The sequence below is a fragment of the Lepidochelys kempii genome, chromosome 2 (assembly GCF_965140285.1).
Source record: "Lepidochelys kempii isolate rLepKem1 chromosome 2, rLepKem1.hap1, whole genome shotgun sequence".
Taxonomy (NCBI): Eukaryota; Metazoa; Chordata; order Testudines; family Cheloniidae; genus Lepidochelys; species Lepidochelys kempii.
The window spans coordinates 46,665,815-46,682,464 of record NC_136381.1 but is presented as its reverse complement, the minus strand read 5'-3'; the positions used below and the strand labels follow the sequence as shown (position 1 = coordinate 46,682,464).

Genomic DNA, 16,650 nt, shown 5'->3' with positions numbered 1-16,650 from the left:
AAGGCAGCTTGTGCCTTAAGAATCTGACATCCTGTTTATCGCTCAAGGTGAAAATTTGCTAATTCATATCCTACTTTATCCAGTGTGTTAAGCTCAGTTTGAGGTTTTGTTTATTTACTCGGTAATCTGCTTTGATCTGTTTGCTATCACTTATAATCACTTAAAAAAATCTATCCTTTGTAGTTAATAAACTCATTTTATATTTTAATCCAAACCAGAGTGTGTTTGACTAAGGTGTCTGGGGAAAACCTCAGCTTGGTTACCACAAGTGTGCACGGTCCTCTTCACATTGAGGGAGAGGCAGATCGGGTGTTAAATTAATATACTCGCCAGATATGACCAGGGAAGGCCAGTACTGCTCTGGGGTCCTCGGCTGGGAGGCTGGTGGTTAGAGAGCCTGCATGTGACTGCAGCTGGGTGTGTCCCTACCTCTGTGAATGCTGGTGAAAGTGCAAGCTTGGAGGGCTTTTCAACTTGTCACAGCAGCACAGTGTGAGAGGGAGCCCAGGCTGGTGGGTCAGAGGGCTCAGTGGTACCCCAGTTCCAGGTGGCACCACAGGGGAACCCATCACACCCTACCCCTATACTCAGACCACTCCTCGCTGAGCTCCCCACACTCAACCCCCCACCCCAACGAGTCCCATCCCACTGCATCTGGACCACACCAACCCTGCACCCAGAACCCACGCCACAGAGCCTAAACCAGCTGCACCTGGACCCCCCAGTCCAGCATGCCCCACTCCCCCAGCCCCACTGATTTCTCCCCGGACCTCCCCTGCTGAGCCCCAACCAGCTACACCTGGACCCCCACAGATTCCCCCCCACACCCAGACCCCCAACTGAGCCACCCACACCCAGACTGCACCACACAGAACCCTCTCACTCCCACCTGGGTCCCTCCACACTAAGCTCCTCCACCTTTGGATCCTGCCAGGCTGAGCCTGCCTGCCCACACCTGGTATAGAGGGGCAGGGCCCCGGGGTGTTTCTGAGGTACACCCGGCCCTTGCACTGTGTCAGGGTAAAGTGTAGCCTCAACACCAAACCCGTGTCATTAGGGGGTGGGGGGAATGACTGCAGGGTGCTCCCCACTGCCATGCAGGAGCCTCCATATTTGCTGACAAAATTTGCAGAATTTTGAAGAATTTTAAAATTTTAAAAAATTACAGAATTTTTTAATTTTTTGGAGCAGAATTTCCTCAGGAGTACCTGATGTAATTTCACTCATGCTGGCTTTCTGATAGACTCCAGCTTCTGAACATTATGATTTTTCCTAGCCTAACGATCAGTGGAAAAGTGTTTCTCCCACAGGGCCTTTGGCACTGCCTAAGAACATTAATTAATATATACAGCCAAATCCCCCTCCTCCGTCTTTTTTGAGGTGTAGGAAGGAAGCAGATATGATATTTGTGAAAATTAAAAGGAGTTTTTGGAGATTTAACACAAGCAGCTGCTAAGTAAGTTTATAATAGCTCCCTGAAAATTACATCTTAAGGATCATCCATTCTGAGATACTGTAATTATTTTAAATATAGATCTGTTTATTATATGAGCTGTCTCATCTGCTTGATGCATAGGTATCTCTTTGAAAGCTAAATGATAGATACACTTCAGTGTCAATCATGTTTAGTGAAGTTCAATTCCACTGGGGGCTTTAACAGTTAACAAAAATGTTAGGAAGAGAAAATATCCGTCAAATTCTATTTTAGGAAGCATTTAATGTTCAATTACATTGTCACCTTTTAGCACATCTGTAGTTAGAATGGTCATTATGCACCCTGATTTTCAGAAGCAGATGCAGTGGCAACACACATTAACAGTAGCCTTACAGCTAGATAATGGAGTACCTTTAATGTATACCAAATGTACAGGGGAGGGATAGCTCAGTGGTTTGAGCATTGGCCTGCTAAACCCATGGTTGAGAGCTCAATCCTTGAGGGGGCCATTTAGGGATCTGGGGCAAAAATTGGGGATAGCTCCTGCTTTGAGCACGGGGTTAGACTAGATGACCTCCTGAGGTCCCTTCCAACCCTGATATTCTACGATACACTAATCACAGTTTACACTATCAATGGATTTCTTCTCATGTAGCAACTTAGTGATCTTGGACAACATCACCAGATCTCCTGGAAGGTCTGTAGCATACAGATCTGTCACCACTGTTTTTAAAAAGAAGAAAAGTTCTGCTCTAGGTCAGAGTACTACAGTATCTTGGTCATAATTTAGCTCTCTTAAGCTTTCATAGCTATTCAGTTGTAGGAGTGAGAAGGAAAAATTCTCAGGTATCAAGTATCTTTGTTTTTAAATCTTTTGTAACTTAAAAGGAAATGAACTAATTATTCTGAATAATGACTGGGCTTGATGTGCCATTAAATTTTAAAAAGATAGGGATGGCCAGTAACTACTGCAATAAATTCTTCTCTGGCCACCAGTCCAGAACTAATACTTTGAAAAGTTTACTGGTCCAGAAATACTTGTATTACTCTGACAAAGTATTCTTAGCAATTTTCAAAACACAGTTCTTACATACAAACTGCAAGTTCACATAAGTTTACTATAATGCTTCTTCAATGATGCTATACTCCATTGAGAATTGTTTGATTTAACAGCAATTTTTCTTTAAAACATTACATTAATGATTAGCTTCAGACATATTAAGGCAAAAATTAAACCTCTCTTCCTGGCTTTCCAGCAGCCCTTCAACATCTAAAACAGTCTCCATTTATCTGAGACAACCAAAGAAAACCCCAAACAAAAACCCCAATCCCTCCACCCCCACCTTACCCTCCCAGTGATTTAATCTTGAGTCCATTACTCACAAATTTAAAAGAATATATGCAGGAAAAACAGGATTGCTTAACTATAGAAAATGAAAGATGGCTTCTCAAGGATCTTCTTCCAATAAGCATGTTAGAACTCAGCATACCTTATTTTTCTTATATCATAAATCCTAACCACTTCCATGTATTGTTTTGACTTTATTTTATATTGTCTTTAATTTCAGAGCATATCAAAGGTAACTAACACCCCTTCCACTTATGATGTTTAATGACAGACTATTAATGAGGCAAACGTATTAGGTAAAAATTAGTAATAGAAGAACAGCACCTACAGTTACACTAGCTAGCATAAAATTACAAGATCTATTCATCTTCATGATTCAGAGTTATTGCCCGTTTAAGATTAAACTTAACAAAGAAAAAAGGTTTATAAGAGCATCCATATGTGGAACTGTTCTAGAATAACTACAGCACTTCAAATTCATACCCTACCTTATTCCAGAATAACTTCTGTGTAAATAAGCCATGAAGTGCGTAATGTTTTTTGTCTGAAGCATTTGATATTAGCTGAAGGCAGAGGTACGAGAGCAGACTAAAATGGACCATTAGTCTTTTCTAGTCTGACACTATGTTCTTAAATTTCTAACAACGTGAAATATACATGACCAAATGACAATCTCAGATGCACAGGCATGAACTAAGTGTAATTTGCATTGGGTAGTCATGTGATACAGCCAAGTACGCGCCCTGTTGATCTTGTAAAATGAGGTACTCCACAGGCACATCATCTGGTTACATAAGATAAAAAGTGATTCTTCCATATGAGATCATGACCTAGCCCTTGTTATCTAGTGGCGTATTAATCTTATTTTAACTTCAGACAAAAGCACAAAAATTTGATATTTCAGGCAACTGAACATATTTGGGCTATTTCTGTTAATGACCAAAGCTTAAAATGAACCTAGTCTTACAAATTGAAAAAATGGTGAAAGAATAAGTTTTCAAATTGAGATAAGCTTTATATAATTATTTTAAAACAAGACAATTAGATTTTTCATGTATCTATTCCCAAAAGAGTATACATGCTGCTTTGACTATATTACCATAGAGATCTCTATGGCAACCTCTGAAAATGAGGCCTAGGTAGAGCTAGTAGCATCTCTAAGCAGCTAATGAACACCAAGAACTCACATTTATATATTAAGATTTTTAACTCCTCCGGGTTCCAGGCAAGAATATTACCAGAATGTAAAATGTTTCAAATTAAGCAGTCTGCTGCAACTCAAATTATTACAATCAAAACTTTTTTTGGTGCTACACTTTACTTCTTTCCACAGGGCAAGAAGGTGAATTACAAAAAAATACTGAATTGATCACAGCTTCTTTATATTAGTTGGAATTAGGACTTTTAATAAAAAAAGGTAAAAACCTCTCTATACTCTGGAAGACATAACTAGAACAATGCTATTATACATTAATTTATCTCTTTTATCAGGTAGTTATGTGCCATATAAATGCATATGTTACAACAAGTAGATGTCAGAATATCCTGAGGTGCTGAATAATACAGACTATTGCATATGCAATAAGATATGGCAGTTACAGCTAAACAGGACAAGCTTATGGGGCTTCTCATGATAGGAGTAAATAAGTATTTATCTGTAATATAATGGTATAACTTCAGAAAATAGGTGCTGAAAAACAAAAATGTGAAAAGATGATTATCTAGCCCACAAGTAATGTAAGTATTAAATTAAACAAAAACCCAGTTAAATGCAACTTTGTTGTACTGAAAACATGCCATTTACCTTTCCAGTTTTGGCAACTGCTGTTTGGATTGAATAGCTCTGATACATTCCACAAAGTACTCTGGCTTTATAATTGGTCGATTGCAAATCAAAGCGCATATAGTCTGAAAAGAAGGAAGATTCATTACCACACTTAACAATTCAAGCACAATATGCTGTCACACAAAAAACAGAATTGAAATCTAATATTTATATAAGGTCTCAAATGTGGAATGTGTGTTACCTAAGTGCATGATCATTCTACTTGGGCTAATGTAAACAAACAAAAAAAACAAAGTTTTGTTCTTACACCCATCACTTATTCTTTATCATTGGAATTATGTTGACAAAAGCCATTAAATGGAATACCCTTTTTATTACTAACCTACCAGCAAGCAATCTTTAAAAAAAATTAGAAAAAGGAATATCAGTGATGCTATACAAACAGACTTATTTCGCCACAAAAGAGCCATACATGCAAATTTACAAAATAGAATATTTAGATATCAAATGGCAGGTAAAATGACTGCTAACATCTCTTTTCTATGTAGTTGTTTGAAATTTCTAAGGCCTTGTCTACACTACAGTCTTATAGACAAAAGTTAGGTTTCACTGACAAAGCAGTGGAGGTGTAAACACAACAATGGTCCTCCCACCAATTTAACTCTCCTGCTATGCCGATTTAATAAAACCACCCCGACAAGCTTTTTGCAACAACGTTGTAGACACTGCGCTTGCTTATGTCATTCTAAGTGGCCTCCAGGAGGTGTCCCACAATGCCCATCATGCTCACTCTGGTAAGCAGTTTCTACTCTGCTGCTCTGCAGTCAGGTGCACAGGCATACACCCCTCCGCCTTTAAAGCTCTGAGAATACTTGAAATTCCACTTCCTGTTTGCTCAGCATGGACAGCTCACATCGCATCTTCCCAGCTGACCATGATGGCTTTCTGCAGCAGATGCGCTCCCACCTGGAGTATACCAAAGTTGTTGAATCTGATGGGTCTGTGGGGAGGGAAGACTGTGCAATCACAGCTCCAATCCAGCTGTAGGAACTCTGACACCTACAAGCAGGTTGCTCGTGGCATGGATAAGAAGGGGCATAAAAGGGACAAACAGCAGGGCCGTGCTAAAATCAAGGAGCTCAGGCAGGCGTACCAGAGGGCAAGGGAGGCCAACCGTTGTTCTGGTGCGGCACTGAAAACATGCTATTTCTACAAGAAGCTGCACGCCATCCTCGCAGCAACCTATCCTTTATTGCCAGGAGCCCCATGGATACTTTGGGGGGAATGGAGGCAGTGGCCAGCAGAGTCAACCCCAAGGACAAAATAGTGGATGAGGAGGTTGGACAGGCAACAGGCTCATCTGTTGGCAAGGTGAGCCAATACCTCTTTTTGATTCTGGAAGGGTGTAGCCTGTCCCAGCAGTCCAGCTGTGGCATGCCTGAATTGGTAAGTAGTCTTTGTTTTTTTGATAGTGCACGGTTATATGATGTAGAGATGTTCTTTATTTTGTTATATGGTGCATGTGGGAGAAGGGATCGAAATTAACAACACTAGATACTGTTTGCATCTGCTTCAATTCCCTTGTGTGGCTACGCAGTGGGGGCCCTGCAGAAAAGTTGGTTAATGCACACTGAGATCTCCCAGGAATCCTCCGTAAAGATCTCTAGGAAACTTTCCTGCAGATACTCTGCAATTCTCTGCCAATGGTTCCTTAGCAGAGCTGCTTTGTTTCTTTCCCCGTTATAGGAAACTTTGCAGTGCCAATCAGCAATTACTTCTGGAGTAAGTAAAACAGCACAAAGGCAAGAAGCATACAGACCTGGTCTGAAGCCGTACGCATGCAGGAGATGCACCCTTGCATCTTCGGTTACCCTCAGTAGTGTGATTTCAGTTTTGTTAGTCTCTAAGGTGACAAGTACTCCTCCTCCTTTTTAGTATTCATAAGATTGTCCCTAGGCACTTGTACTGATCCCCTTCTGAAACTACCCAGACCCGTTGTCCCATCTTGCACCACCACCCGTGGTCCGAACTCCCCATGTTTAATGTTTGACTGTACTGCATGCTTGCCAAAGGAAAGTGAGAAAGACATATATGTAACTTTTAATTGAAGACTCTGAGTGCACAAACAATAATGACTCTGTGTATTGTTTCTTTTGCTTCTGCAGATGTGCCCTTGAGGGCCAGCTTCTACATATCAGCGGAGTGCCTCCGTCAGATACGGAGGCAAACGAGGAGAAAGAAGGACATGTTTGTGAAGTGCTGCAATCGTCTGATCAGGCAAATAGCGAGAACAGAGACAATAAATGAAAAACCAGAAATGGATAGCCAGAAAGAAGACGGGGCAGGAGCGGATAATAGAGGGTTGGGAGCAATGATAAAGCTTATGGATAAGGCCATAACAAATTCACGTCTATTTTTATCAATTTCACGGCCAGACAGCTTTAAAATTGGTCAATTTCACATCTTCACAATCCGAATCCACCACTTGGTACTTGTTTCCAGAGCCCAGCAGCAACGCTCCACCATGTGCAGCTGTTCCGTGAATGCCAACATCAATCTTGAATTGTTTCTTTCCACAGAACACAGCGGGACAGGCACCATGGATTCCAGTTCAGTTTCTTAGGTCATGACATACTGAAGAATCAGCCGCATTGTGTTCGTAATGTTTATCACAAGACTGGTGAGCAGTGTAGGATCCATGCTTTCAGGCAGAGATGGTGGGTGAAAAGTTTACAAGGACAGTTTAAAAAATGGCGTGAAACGTAGTCGAAGGCCCTTGGAATTATAGGATGGAGAAAACTGCATCATGGGACAGTGAGCCCACCCCCGTAATGTACTGCAATCCCAGAATTCCTAGAAGGAGACGGTGGTGATTTGCACAGTGGGATAGCTACCCAGAGTGCACTGCTCTCTCTGTTGGTGCTAGAGCACCAACTGAGGACACGCTCCATTGACACAAGGAGCATTGTGTGAACCTGCACAAGCAATGTAATTACAGTGGTTTATGACAGTCAATGGAAGTTGACTCAACGCTGTAGTGTACAAATGACCTAAGTTGACTGTGCTAGTTTTAGAAAAGAAAACTAACCTATCTTTTATTCTCTTCTTGATGTAGAGGTGAAACTAATAGGAAGTTATTAACATAGATCAAGTGAAGAACTGTACCCTCTTGTCAAAAAAAGAAAAAAAAATAGTTTACTAAACTCTGCCTCTTATCAGTGCTACATCTGCTCAGTATGTGGAAAGTGTCAGAGTTCTAAAGGCTATTCACTGTACAACTCTCATCCAAATAGTTTTAACTGAAGTTAAGTAGCTATCAACCCATTCAAACACCCTCAGTGAGATACCCAATGAATTTTAACTGTAGAAGTAGAAGTCCGCTGTCCAATCAACTTTAAAAGATAACCATTTAAAATATCCTCCATGTGGTTACCAAATATTTGTTTTTGTATGGTTAGAAATTTGTACAATGAAAATAGAAGACTGTGACTTTATTTTCCACAGTTGGGGAAGTTTTGAAAAGTTGAGACTGGAAAACAAAAACCAAACCAAACAAAAACCAGATAACCACGCCATACAGATCCTGGAAATCATTCATTCTTGCACACTCACTGGCTAGAAGGACAAAAAGCGGTGGAAAAACAATATGATGAATGTTTAGCCAGCTCTAATAAGTAGCCTACACAACTGACTATAATCACAGGTTATCGAGGCCAAGGACTTGTTGAGTTTTGTGATACAGCATGGCCAAAGGGCAGCAGAAGAGTGTTAGAAGGGAGCTTTATTCCCTGTAGAGGGAAGAAAGTTTGCTATAGATTAATTAAAGCACCTGAAGCCAATTAGAGCAACTGAAGCCAGTCACATGATAAAAAACCCTGCTTCAATCAGACAAGAGGAGGAGCTGAAGCAGAGTGGATTGGTGTTGAAGCAGAAAGCAGTTTGGAGGGAAGCGCTGCAGTGGGCTAATAAGACCAAGACCCTAGGTAAAAGGACACCTGATTTGTGCAGAGGGAAGGTAGGAAGCCCCACAAGCTCAAGGGCAGGAGAGGGAAGTAGCCCAGGGGAAGGAACCGCTAGTTCAAGTGGTTTACTACTATCCCTAGGGCCCCTGGGCTGGGACCCAGACTAAAGGGCGGGCCCAGGTCCCTCCCTCTCCACTCCCCTCCTCTAGGACACTAGTGGGGCAGTTAATACCCCAGTTCAGGGGAAAGAAACGGTGCCACCTTCCCCTGAACTGGAAACAGAAGAGAAAGCGCGAGATCCATCATAGTAGTGCCAGCAATTTGCCAGTTTCAAAAAAAGACGGCCAGGGAACCCAACGGTCAATTCAAAGCCAAGCCACAGAGCTGCCACTTTGACAAAGAACTGCATGCCATATTTGGTGAAGTCTCCACCGCCATGGATACTTCCGAGGAGCCAGAGCTACATGCCCCGGTGCAAACAGCAAGGATGAGGATAGGGAACATCTGACCAGGGGGTCCAGCTGTGCTGCAAGCCAGGACCTGTTTGAGACTCCACTGCAAAGTCAGTCCGGGCAGTCAAGGATGGGTAAATCTGATGCCAGGGAAAGAATGTCAGGTAAGTGTATAAATGTATTTCCCATTACACTCATTCACAGTTATCAATTTTTCATTAATTTACTCATACTAAAAGTAGTAATGGTATAACAAAGAGGTAGCATTGTTATCTGCTTTTCATTCCCCAGAAGAGTGAGATGAGGAGAGTTGGAGTATGTGTCATGTGGAGCAATTTATTTATGTACACAGAGATATCCTTTGAATTCTCCTGAGGGAACCAAATGAAACTTTCATGGAGGTACTCTGCAATCCTCCTCCCAAGGTTTCTAGTGATGGCAGCCTTATTTCTTCCTCCGCAGCAAGACACTTCCCCACACCAGTCAGCAATAACTTTGGCAGGCACCACTGCAGTAAACAGGCTAGCAGCATACAGACCCAGGCAACTTCAAGATGCCATGAGCAGCTGTGATCTCTCTTCCTTTGTTACCCTCAGGATAACAGTTAACAATCACCCCCACCTCGTGGAAAATGGTGCCAGCATTCAGTGCCATAGCCCTATACTCAATTTCATGCAACTGAGCAACGTCTTCCTCATTTTCCTCATCCCTTGAAGGCCATCCTCACCCCAGCTGGTACTGTGAGTGGTACTGCACAAAAGCTCTCTGAAGCAGAAGTATCAACAAGCATATCGTATGTGAAACTTTAGGAGAGCAAAGGAAGGGAGTTCTGAACCTTTAACTTTTGCTTTTCATTGTTACTATACTAACAATGGTACCTCTGTTTTATCTGCAGCTGCTGCAGCCCCCTCCGCACCTGCGAAACACCCGAGTCAGACAAGGAGAAAAAACAAGAGGACTCCAGATAACGTGTTCAGCGAGATCCTGCAAGGCAGTGCTGCATTGGGCTGGAGGGTGAGTATTTCAGACTGGAGAAGGAAAGAGTGGACAGGAGACAGACCCAGGAGGCCCATCAGGAAATGCAGAGGGAGATGCACCAGGACATAATGGGGCTTCACTGTCAGCAAATACAGATGCTGCAGACTCTTGTGGGCCTAGAGGTTCAACAATAGGCTCACCTCCCTTTGCAGTCCATGGAGAATTCCAGTACAGTAAATGCATATATCCCCCTCAACATTCCAAATGGCCGCAGCAGCTCCCACTACCACTCCGCACCAGGGGACCCTCAGTACAACCACAGCTTCACATACACATACAGGAACTGTGGCTCTCAGAGGTCAGTGTAACTAAAATGAACATAAATGTTCTTTCCCCTTGTTAAGTTCTGTTCCATTCATTTATTAAGTTTTTAATGTATTTGCTTTTAAATTGCAGAGATTTTTCTATGCGCTGGTTCTGTTACTCAAAATTCTATTCCTCGGGAAATAATTCATCTTTATTAATTCATAATATATGCTGCAGAATGTCTAGCAGCACCAAAAGTACCCACTTACTTGTTCTTGTACAGTGTGACAGAACTCATAGGATCACAGATAAACAGTTTAATAGTTATAAATGTAGTTGAATCTTTGCCTTGGTGCTGTTGAAATGGCTGGTACATTGCTTCATGAGCCATGGGAGCAAGGAGTAGGCTGAATCCCTCAGGATCACTACTCATCAATATCACCAATGGTAATCCGCCAGCCATGAAAGAAAGTCCCTGATTGCAGCTTTCTGAACAGTCCTGTGTTCTTAAAGAGACAAACATCATGTCCTTCCTTTACCAGCCAAGACTGATGTCAGTGAAGTGTCCCAATAATCCAACAATTCTTGCATAACCATGGAAAAGTAGCCCTTTCTGTTGAAATACTCTGGGGCAAGTTGGGCTGGTGCCAAAATAGGGATATTCATACCACCCATCACTCCACTGCAGTTTGGGAACTCCCTTGCTGAAAATCCATTCACTATGTCCTGCATGTTGCCGAGAGTCACGGTCCTGCATAATAGGAGACAATTAATGGCCCTGCACACTTGTCTCATAATAGCCCAGTGGATTTTCCAACTCCAAAATGCTACCAGTGAATGGGAAATCAATCTGGTGTTGCAAGTTTCCACAGTGCAGTCACCACTCATTTCTCCATGGTAAGTGCAGCTCTCGTCCGGTGTCTATGAGAGGGAGGATTGGAGTAACGTCGGCATACAGATCCAGGAATGTGGCCTTGCACATCCAAAAGTTGCAGTCACTGCTCTCATCCCAAACCTGCATTATGAGGCAATCCCACCAGTCAGGACTCATTTCTCAGGCCCAGGGTAGTGCTTCACCATTTGCAGCTGCTCTGAATAACCCTGAATTTTTTCTCTCTATTTCCCACAGCAATTTGTCCTCCACAAAATCATCATGTTCCCCACTGATGCAGTTCTTATTGAAGCTCTGCAAATACAATAGCAGAAGACTGTGCATCCTGTGTTTGCAACACACATGACGACTGTGCAGAGCAATGCATCTTCTGTCAGAGATGGCGGAGAGCAAGAAGGGATGCATGGGTTTGCAGGATTTTTAAAGGCTCAAAAATTATGGTATATGGATGACATTATGGGATGGAGACAGCTGCATGCTGGGAACTTCACCCTTTGTTCCCAGTCACCCCTGCACAACTCATTTCTGCCCCACCATGCATTGCCAAAATGTGCCAGAAGACAGTGTGCTGGACAGCGGCAAGTTGCACCCTGGGATACCTAACTATGGCGCATTGCACTATGCATCAACACAAGCACTCCTTGTGAGTACACACAGTACAGACGCAAAGAGCCAAATATACAAACATACGAGTGTATGCAAATACAATAGCTTTATGCCAAAGTAACCTGAGTCAGCCAATCTTTGTAGTGTAGCATGGTCTTATCCAAATGTCTAATGAAAGCATCCAGAGTTACATTACATAGGATTTTCATACAAACTAGAAAGGACCTAAATTCTCATGTTTGAGGATAGAAACTAACCTCTAACTACAAGTTAGGAGGAAACTCTCCCCTTTCCCCCGCCGCCGCCCCCATGGCCGGATTATTCCATAACCATTTACTACAGGGTTTCTTGCACTTCCTCTAAAGTATCCAGTTCTGGCTTCTATCAGACATTAAGGATAATGAATGTTATGGACTGCAACCCTAAGAGTATGATATAGTAACTCCTATGTTCCTCTGATTCCTACTTAAGTGGTCTGCTTCTTTTGCATTTTCAAATACCATAGCAAAAAGAAAAAATAAAGCCCAGAAAAATACATCATGCACAAAAGTGGACAATTGCAAAATATTTTAACTGCTAAACAGTTCAGACTCTTCTGATTTTAGTTAAGTGTTCATATTGAGTTTGTTTTTAAGGACTCTTTACTTGAAAACAATCATTTTCCTGGGTGTAAACCTGGCCTCACTAAAGTCAAGGAGAGTTTTGCCACTGACTTCAATAGCATGCTAAGATTTCAGCCCATACATTTTCATATTGAAGTCACAAAATGTATTAACATACAGAAATTCAACCTACCTTAACAGTAACTTTCACTGATATCATGACAAGATGAGTACATTCTTCTGACCAATCATTCACAACAAGGCCTCCAAGCTGCAGAATAGCTTGATTTAAAGCAGTTTTCCCAGAAACCTCTAAACATGAGGAGCAGACAATCAAAGGTTCATATTCTACTCTGCAAGGAACAAGTTACAGAAGAGAATTGTCTAAATTAGGGCTGTCAAGCGATTAAAAAAAATTGTGATTAATCATGCGATTAAAAAAATTAATCATGCTGTTAAACAATAACAGAATACCATTTATGTAAATCTTTTTGGATGTCTTCTACGTTTTCAAATATACTGATTTCAAGAAGAACACAGAATACAAAGTGTACAGTGATCACTTTATATTTGTTTTTTATTACAAAATATTTGCACTGTTAAAAAACAAAAGAAATAGCATTTTTCAATTCCCCCATTACAAGTACTGTAGTGCAATCTCTTTATCATGAAAGTTGAACTTACAAATGTAGAATTATGTACAAAAAATAACTGCATTCAAAAATAAAACAATGTAAAACTTTAGAGTCTACAAGTCCACTCACTCCTACTTCTTGTTCAGCCAATTGCTCAAACAAATTTGTTTACATTTGCAGGTGATAATGCTGCCTGCATCTTGTTTACAATGTCACCTGAAAGTGAGAACAGGCATTCGCATGGTACTGTTGTAGCCTGCGTTACAAGATATTTACGTGCCAGATGTAATAAAGATTCCTATGTCCCTTCATGTTTTAACCACCATATCAGAACACGTGTGTCCATGTCTGCTCAATAACGATCCAAAGCAGTGCAGACCCATGCATGTTCATTTTCATCATCTGAGTCAGATGCCACCAGCAGAGGGTTGATTTTCTTTTTTGGTGTTTTGGTAGTTTCCGCCATGGAGTGTTGCTCTTTTAAGACTTCTAAAAGCACGCTCCACACATCGTCCCTCTCAGATTTTGGAAGGCACTTCAGATTCTTAAACCTTGGATCCAGAGCTGTAGCTATCTTTAGAAAGCTCACGTTGGTACCTTCTTTGCATTTTGTCAAATCTGCAGTGAAAGTGTTATTAAAACGAAAGTGCTCGGTCATTATCCGAGACTGCTCTAACATGAAATATCTGGCAGAATTTGGGTAAAAAAGAGCAGGAGACAAAATTCTCCCCTAAGGAGTTCAGTCCCAAATTTAATTAAAACGTTTATTTTTTTTTTTAAACAAGCGTCACCAGCATGGAAGCATGTCCTCTGGAATGGTGTCCAAAGCATGCAGGGGCATACGAATGTTTAGCATATCTGGCAAGCAAATATCTTGCAAGGCCAGCGACAAAAGTGCCATGCAAACGCCTGCTCTCACTTTTAGGTGACATTGTAAATAAGAAGAGGACAGCATTATCTCCTGTAAATGTAAACAAACTTGTTTGTCTTAGCAATTGGCTGAACAAGAAGTAAGACTGAATGGACTTGTAGGCTCTGAAGTTTTACATGGTTTTGTTTTTGAGTGCAGTTACATAACAAAAAAAATTTACATTTGTAAAATTGCACTTTCACGATAGAGATTGCACTGCACTCCTGTACTTGTGTGAGGTGAATTGAAAAATACTATTTCTTTATCATTTTTACAGTATATTTGTAATAAAAATTATATAAAGTGAGCACTGTATACTTTGTATTCTGTGTTAGAATTGAAATCAATATAGTTGAAAATGTAGAAAAACATACAAAAATATTTATAATAAATTTCAATTGGTATTCTATTTAATGGTGTGATTAAAACTGTGATTAATTGCAATTTTTTAAACTGCAATAAATTGTTTTGAGTTAATCATGTAAGTTAACTACGATTAATCAACAGTCCTAGTCTAAACAGTTAAAGTGAAACATTATAGGCAGACGGAGCTGTCTGAAACCTGGAATTCCTGTCTGAAACATTCCTGTCTGGAGCCCCCGCAGGCAGCAAGCTGGGCAGCCCAGGGAGTCTGGAAGTCAGGCAGTTCAGGGAGCAGAAACTCCAAAGGTTCCCACTGCCAAGGAGCTGGGGGAGCCTGAAAGCCCTGGGAATCCTTACTCCAAGGCAGCCCTCCTAATTGGCTACCCTGAAGACAAGGAGACTGGAAGTTCAGGAAGGAAATTTACGTGGATCTTTTCAGGTCTAATAGCATCAACAAAATATGCCAAGTATACTGAATAGGACAGTTGATTAAAGAAAATACATACATAACTAACAAATGTCAAAGTAAAATTCAAGTTAAAATAGATGTTGCTTCTTTTAAAGCAGTGGTTCTCAACCAGGGTACTTGTACCCCGGGGGTACACAGAAGTCTTCCAGGGGGTACATCAACTCATCTAGATATTTGCCTAGTTTTACAACAGGCTACATAAAATGCACTAGCAGTCAGTACGAATTAAAATTTCATACAATTACTTGTTTATACTGCTCTATATACTATACACTGAAATATAAGTACAATATTTATATCCCAATTGATTTATTTTATAACGATATGGTAAAAATGAGAAAGTAAGCACATTTGCAGTAATAGCGTGCTGTGTCACTTATATTTTTGTGTCTGATTTTGTAAGCAAGTAGTTTTTAAGTGAGGTGAAATTTAGGGGTTCACAAGACAAATCAGACTCCTGAAAGAGGTACAGTGGTCTGGAAAGGTTGAAAGTCACTGTTTTAAAGAATGTACTAATTTTGTTCACCCTAAGTTTAAATTTACACTGGTTAAGAACCCTTCATTCCCATTAAGTGTGAAATATATATTTTTTTAAATTTGTTACAAGTTCAATTTTCTGTCCATTCCCTTTACATTTCCAGCACCGCTTCCTCTCTCTCCTGTTAGTGTAAAAAAATCCTTCTATACAGCTCCTCTAATCTGAATCTGCATCGCTCTTCCTCATCAAGTCTCCCATCCCTTAAATCTTGCCTGAGAAACCCACACTTTCTTCTTTGGCTTTGACTCAATTTCCCCCTCTGCTGCTCTATTAAAGAATCATATAGTACTGTAAGGGCTTTATCCCCTCATTGGTGCTGGCACTAGGGGTGCTGCAGCACCCCGGCTTGAAGTGGTTTCCAATATATAAAGGGTTTACAGTTTCGTTCAATGGCTCTCAGCACCCCGACTATAAAAATTATTCCAGCACCACTGCCTCCACAGTAGGAAGATAAAACCCTGGAACTGGGAGGAGGATTGGAAGGAAGGTAGAAAGGAAGTCCCAATGCCACAAGAAATACATCTCCATCTTCCAAATGCTAGGATTTTTGCAGGCAAATTATTGTGGATCCTGTCAGCATTAACTTTCCTGAGGGAGAGAAGAAAGCAGTAGAGTTCTGCAGTGTGGGGAGAGGAATTCTTAGTATGTCTGCTCCTGACAGCTGGAAGGCTAATAGCTATTAGAGCAGGGGTGGGCAAACTCTTCGGCCCGAGGGCCACATCTGGGTGGGAGATTTGCATGCAGGGCCATGAATTTAGGGCTGGGGCAGGGGGTTGGGGTGCAGGAGGGAGTGTGGGGTGTGGGAGGGGGCAGCGGTGCAGGGAGGGAGTGCAGGAGGGGCTCAGGGCAGGGGGTTGGGGTGCAGGAGGTGTGCGGGGTGTGGTGGGGGCTCAGGGCAGGGGGTTGGGGTGCAGGGTGAAGGAGGGGTTTAGGGTGCGGGCACCAGCCCAGGTCCACTAACCTGGACTGGCTCGGGGGTGGCAGCGGTGGACACCGGGGCCAGGGCAGGCTCCCTGCCTGCCCAGGCCCCAGCCCCATGCCGCTCCAGGAAGCGGCCGTCACCACATCCTTGAGGCCCATGGGGGAGTGGGGGACAGAGGGCTGAGTGCGCTCCCCTTGCCTGTGGGTACCTCCCCCGAAGCTCCCATTGGCCAGGAATGGGAGCTTCAGGAAAGGTACCCACAGGCAAGGGCAGCGCAATCAGCCCTCTGCCCCCCTTCCCCCAGGGGCCTCAGGGACGTGGTGCTGGCTGCTTCCCGGAGTCGAGCAGGGCCCATGGCGCCACAGGGTGGCAATCCCGCTGGCTGGATCCGGCCCGCAGGCCATAGCTTGCCCACCACTGTATTAGAGAGATACAAGATTGTTACA

General features: G+C 42.2%; 1 protein-coding gene across 3 annotated transcripts in view; it reads right to left on the bottom strand.

The window, feature by feature from the left end:
* Positions 1-16,650, bottom strand: part of NBN (nibrin) — a 64,130-nt gene that overhangs the window by 37,995 nt on the left and 9,485 nt on the right. For 2 of the 3 annotated variants that reach the window (XR_012157145.2, XM_073330621.2), the window contains exons 4-5: positions 12,561-12,720; positions 4,588-4,691 (exon numbers count right to left, since the gene is read on the bottom strand). Coding sequence is in view for 2 of the 3 variants with exons in the window: in XM_073330621.2 (XP_073186722.2) it covers positions 4,588-4,691; positions 12,561-12,720 (264 nt within the window). In the remaining variant the exon portion in view is untranslated. The remainder of the gene's footprint in view (positions 1-4,587; positions 4,692-12,560; positions 12,721-16,650) is intronic. The other variant, XM_073330622.2, reaches the window with a different exon arrangement.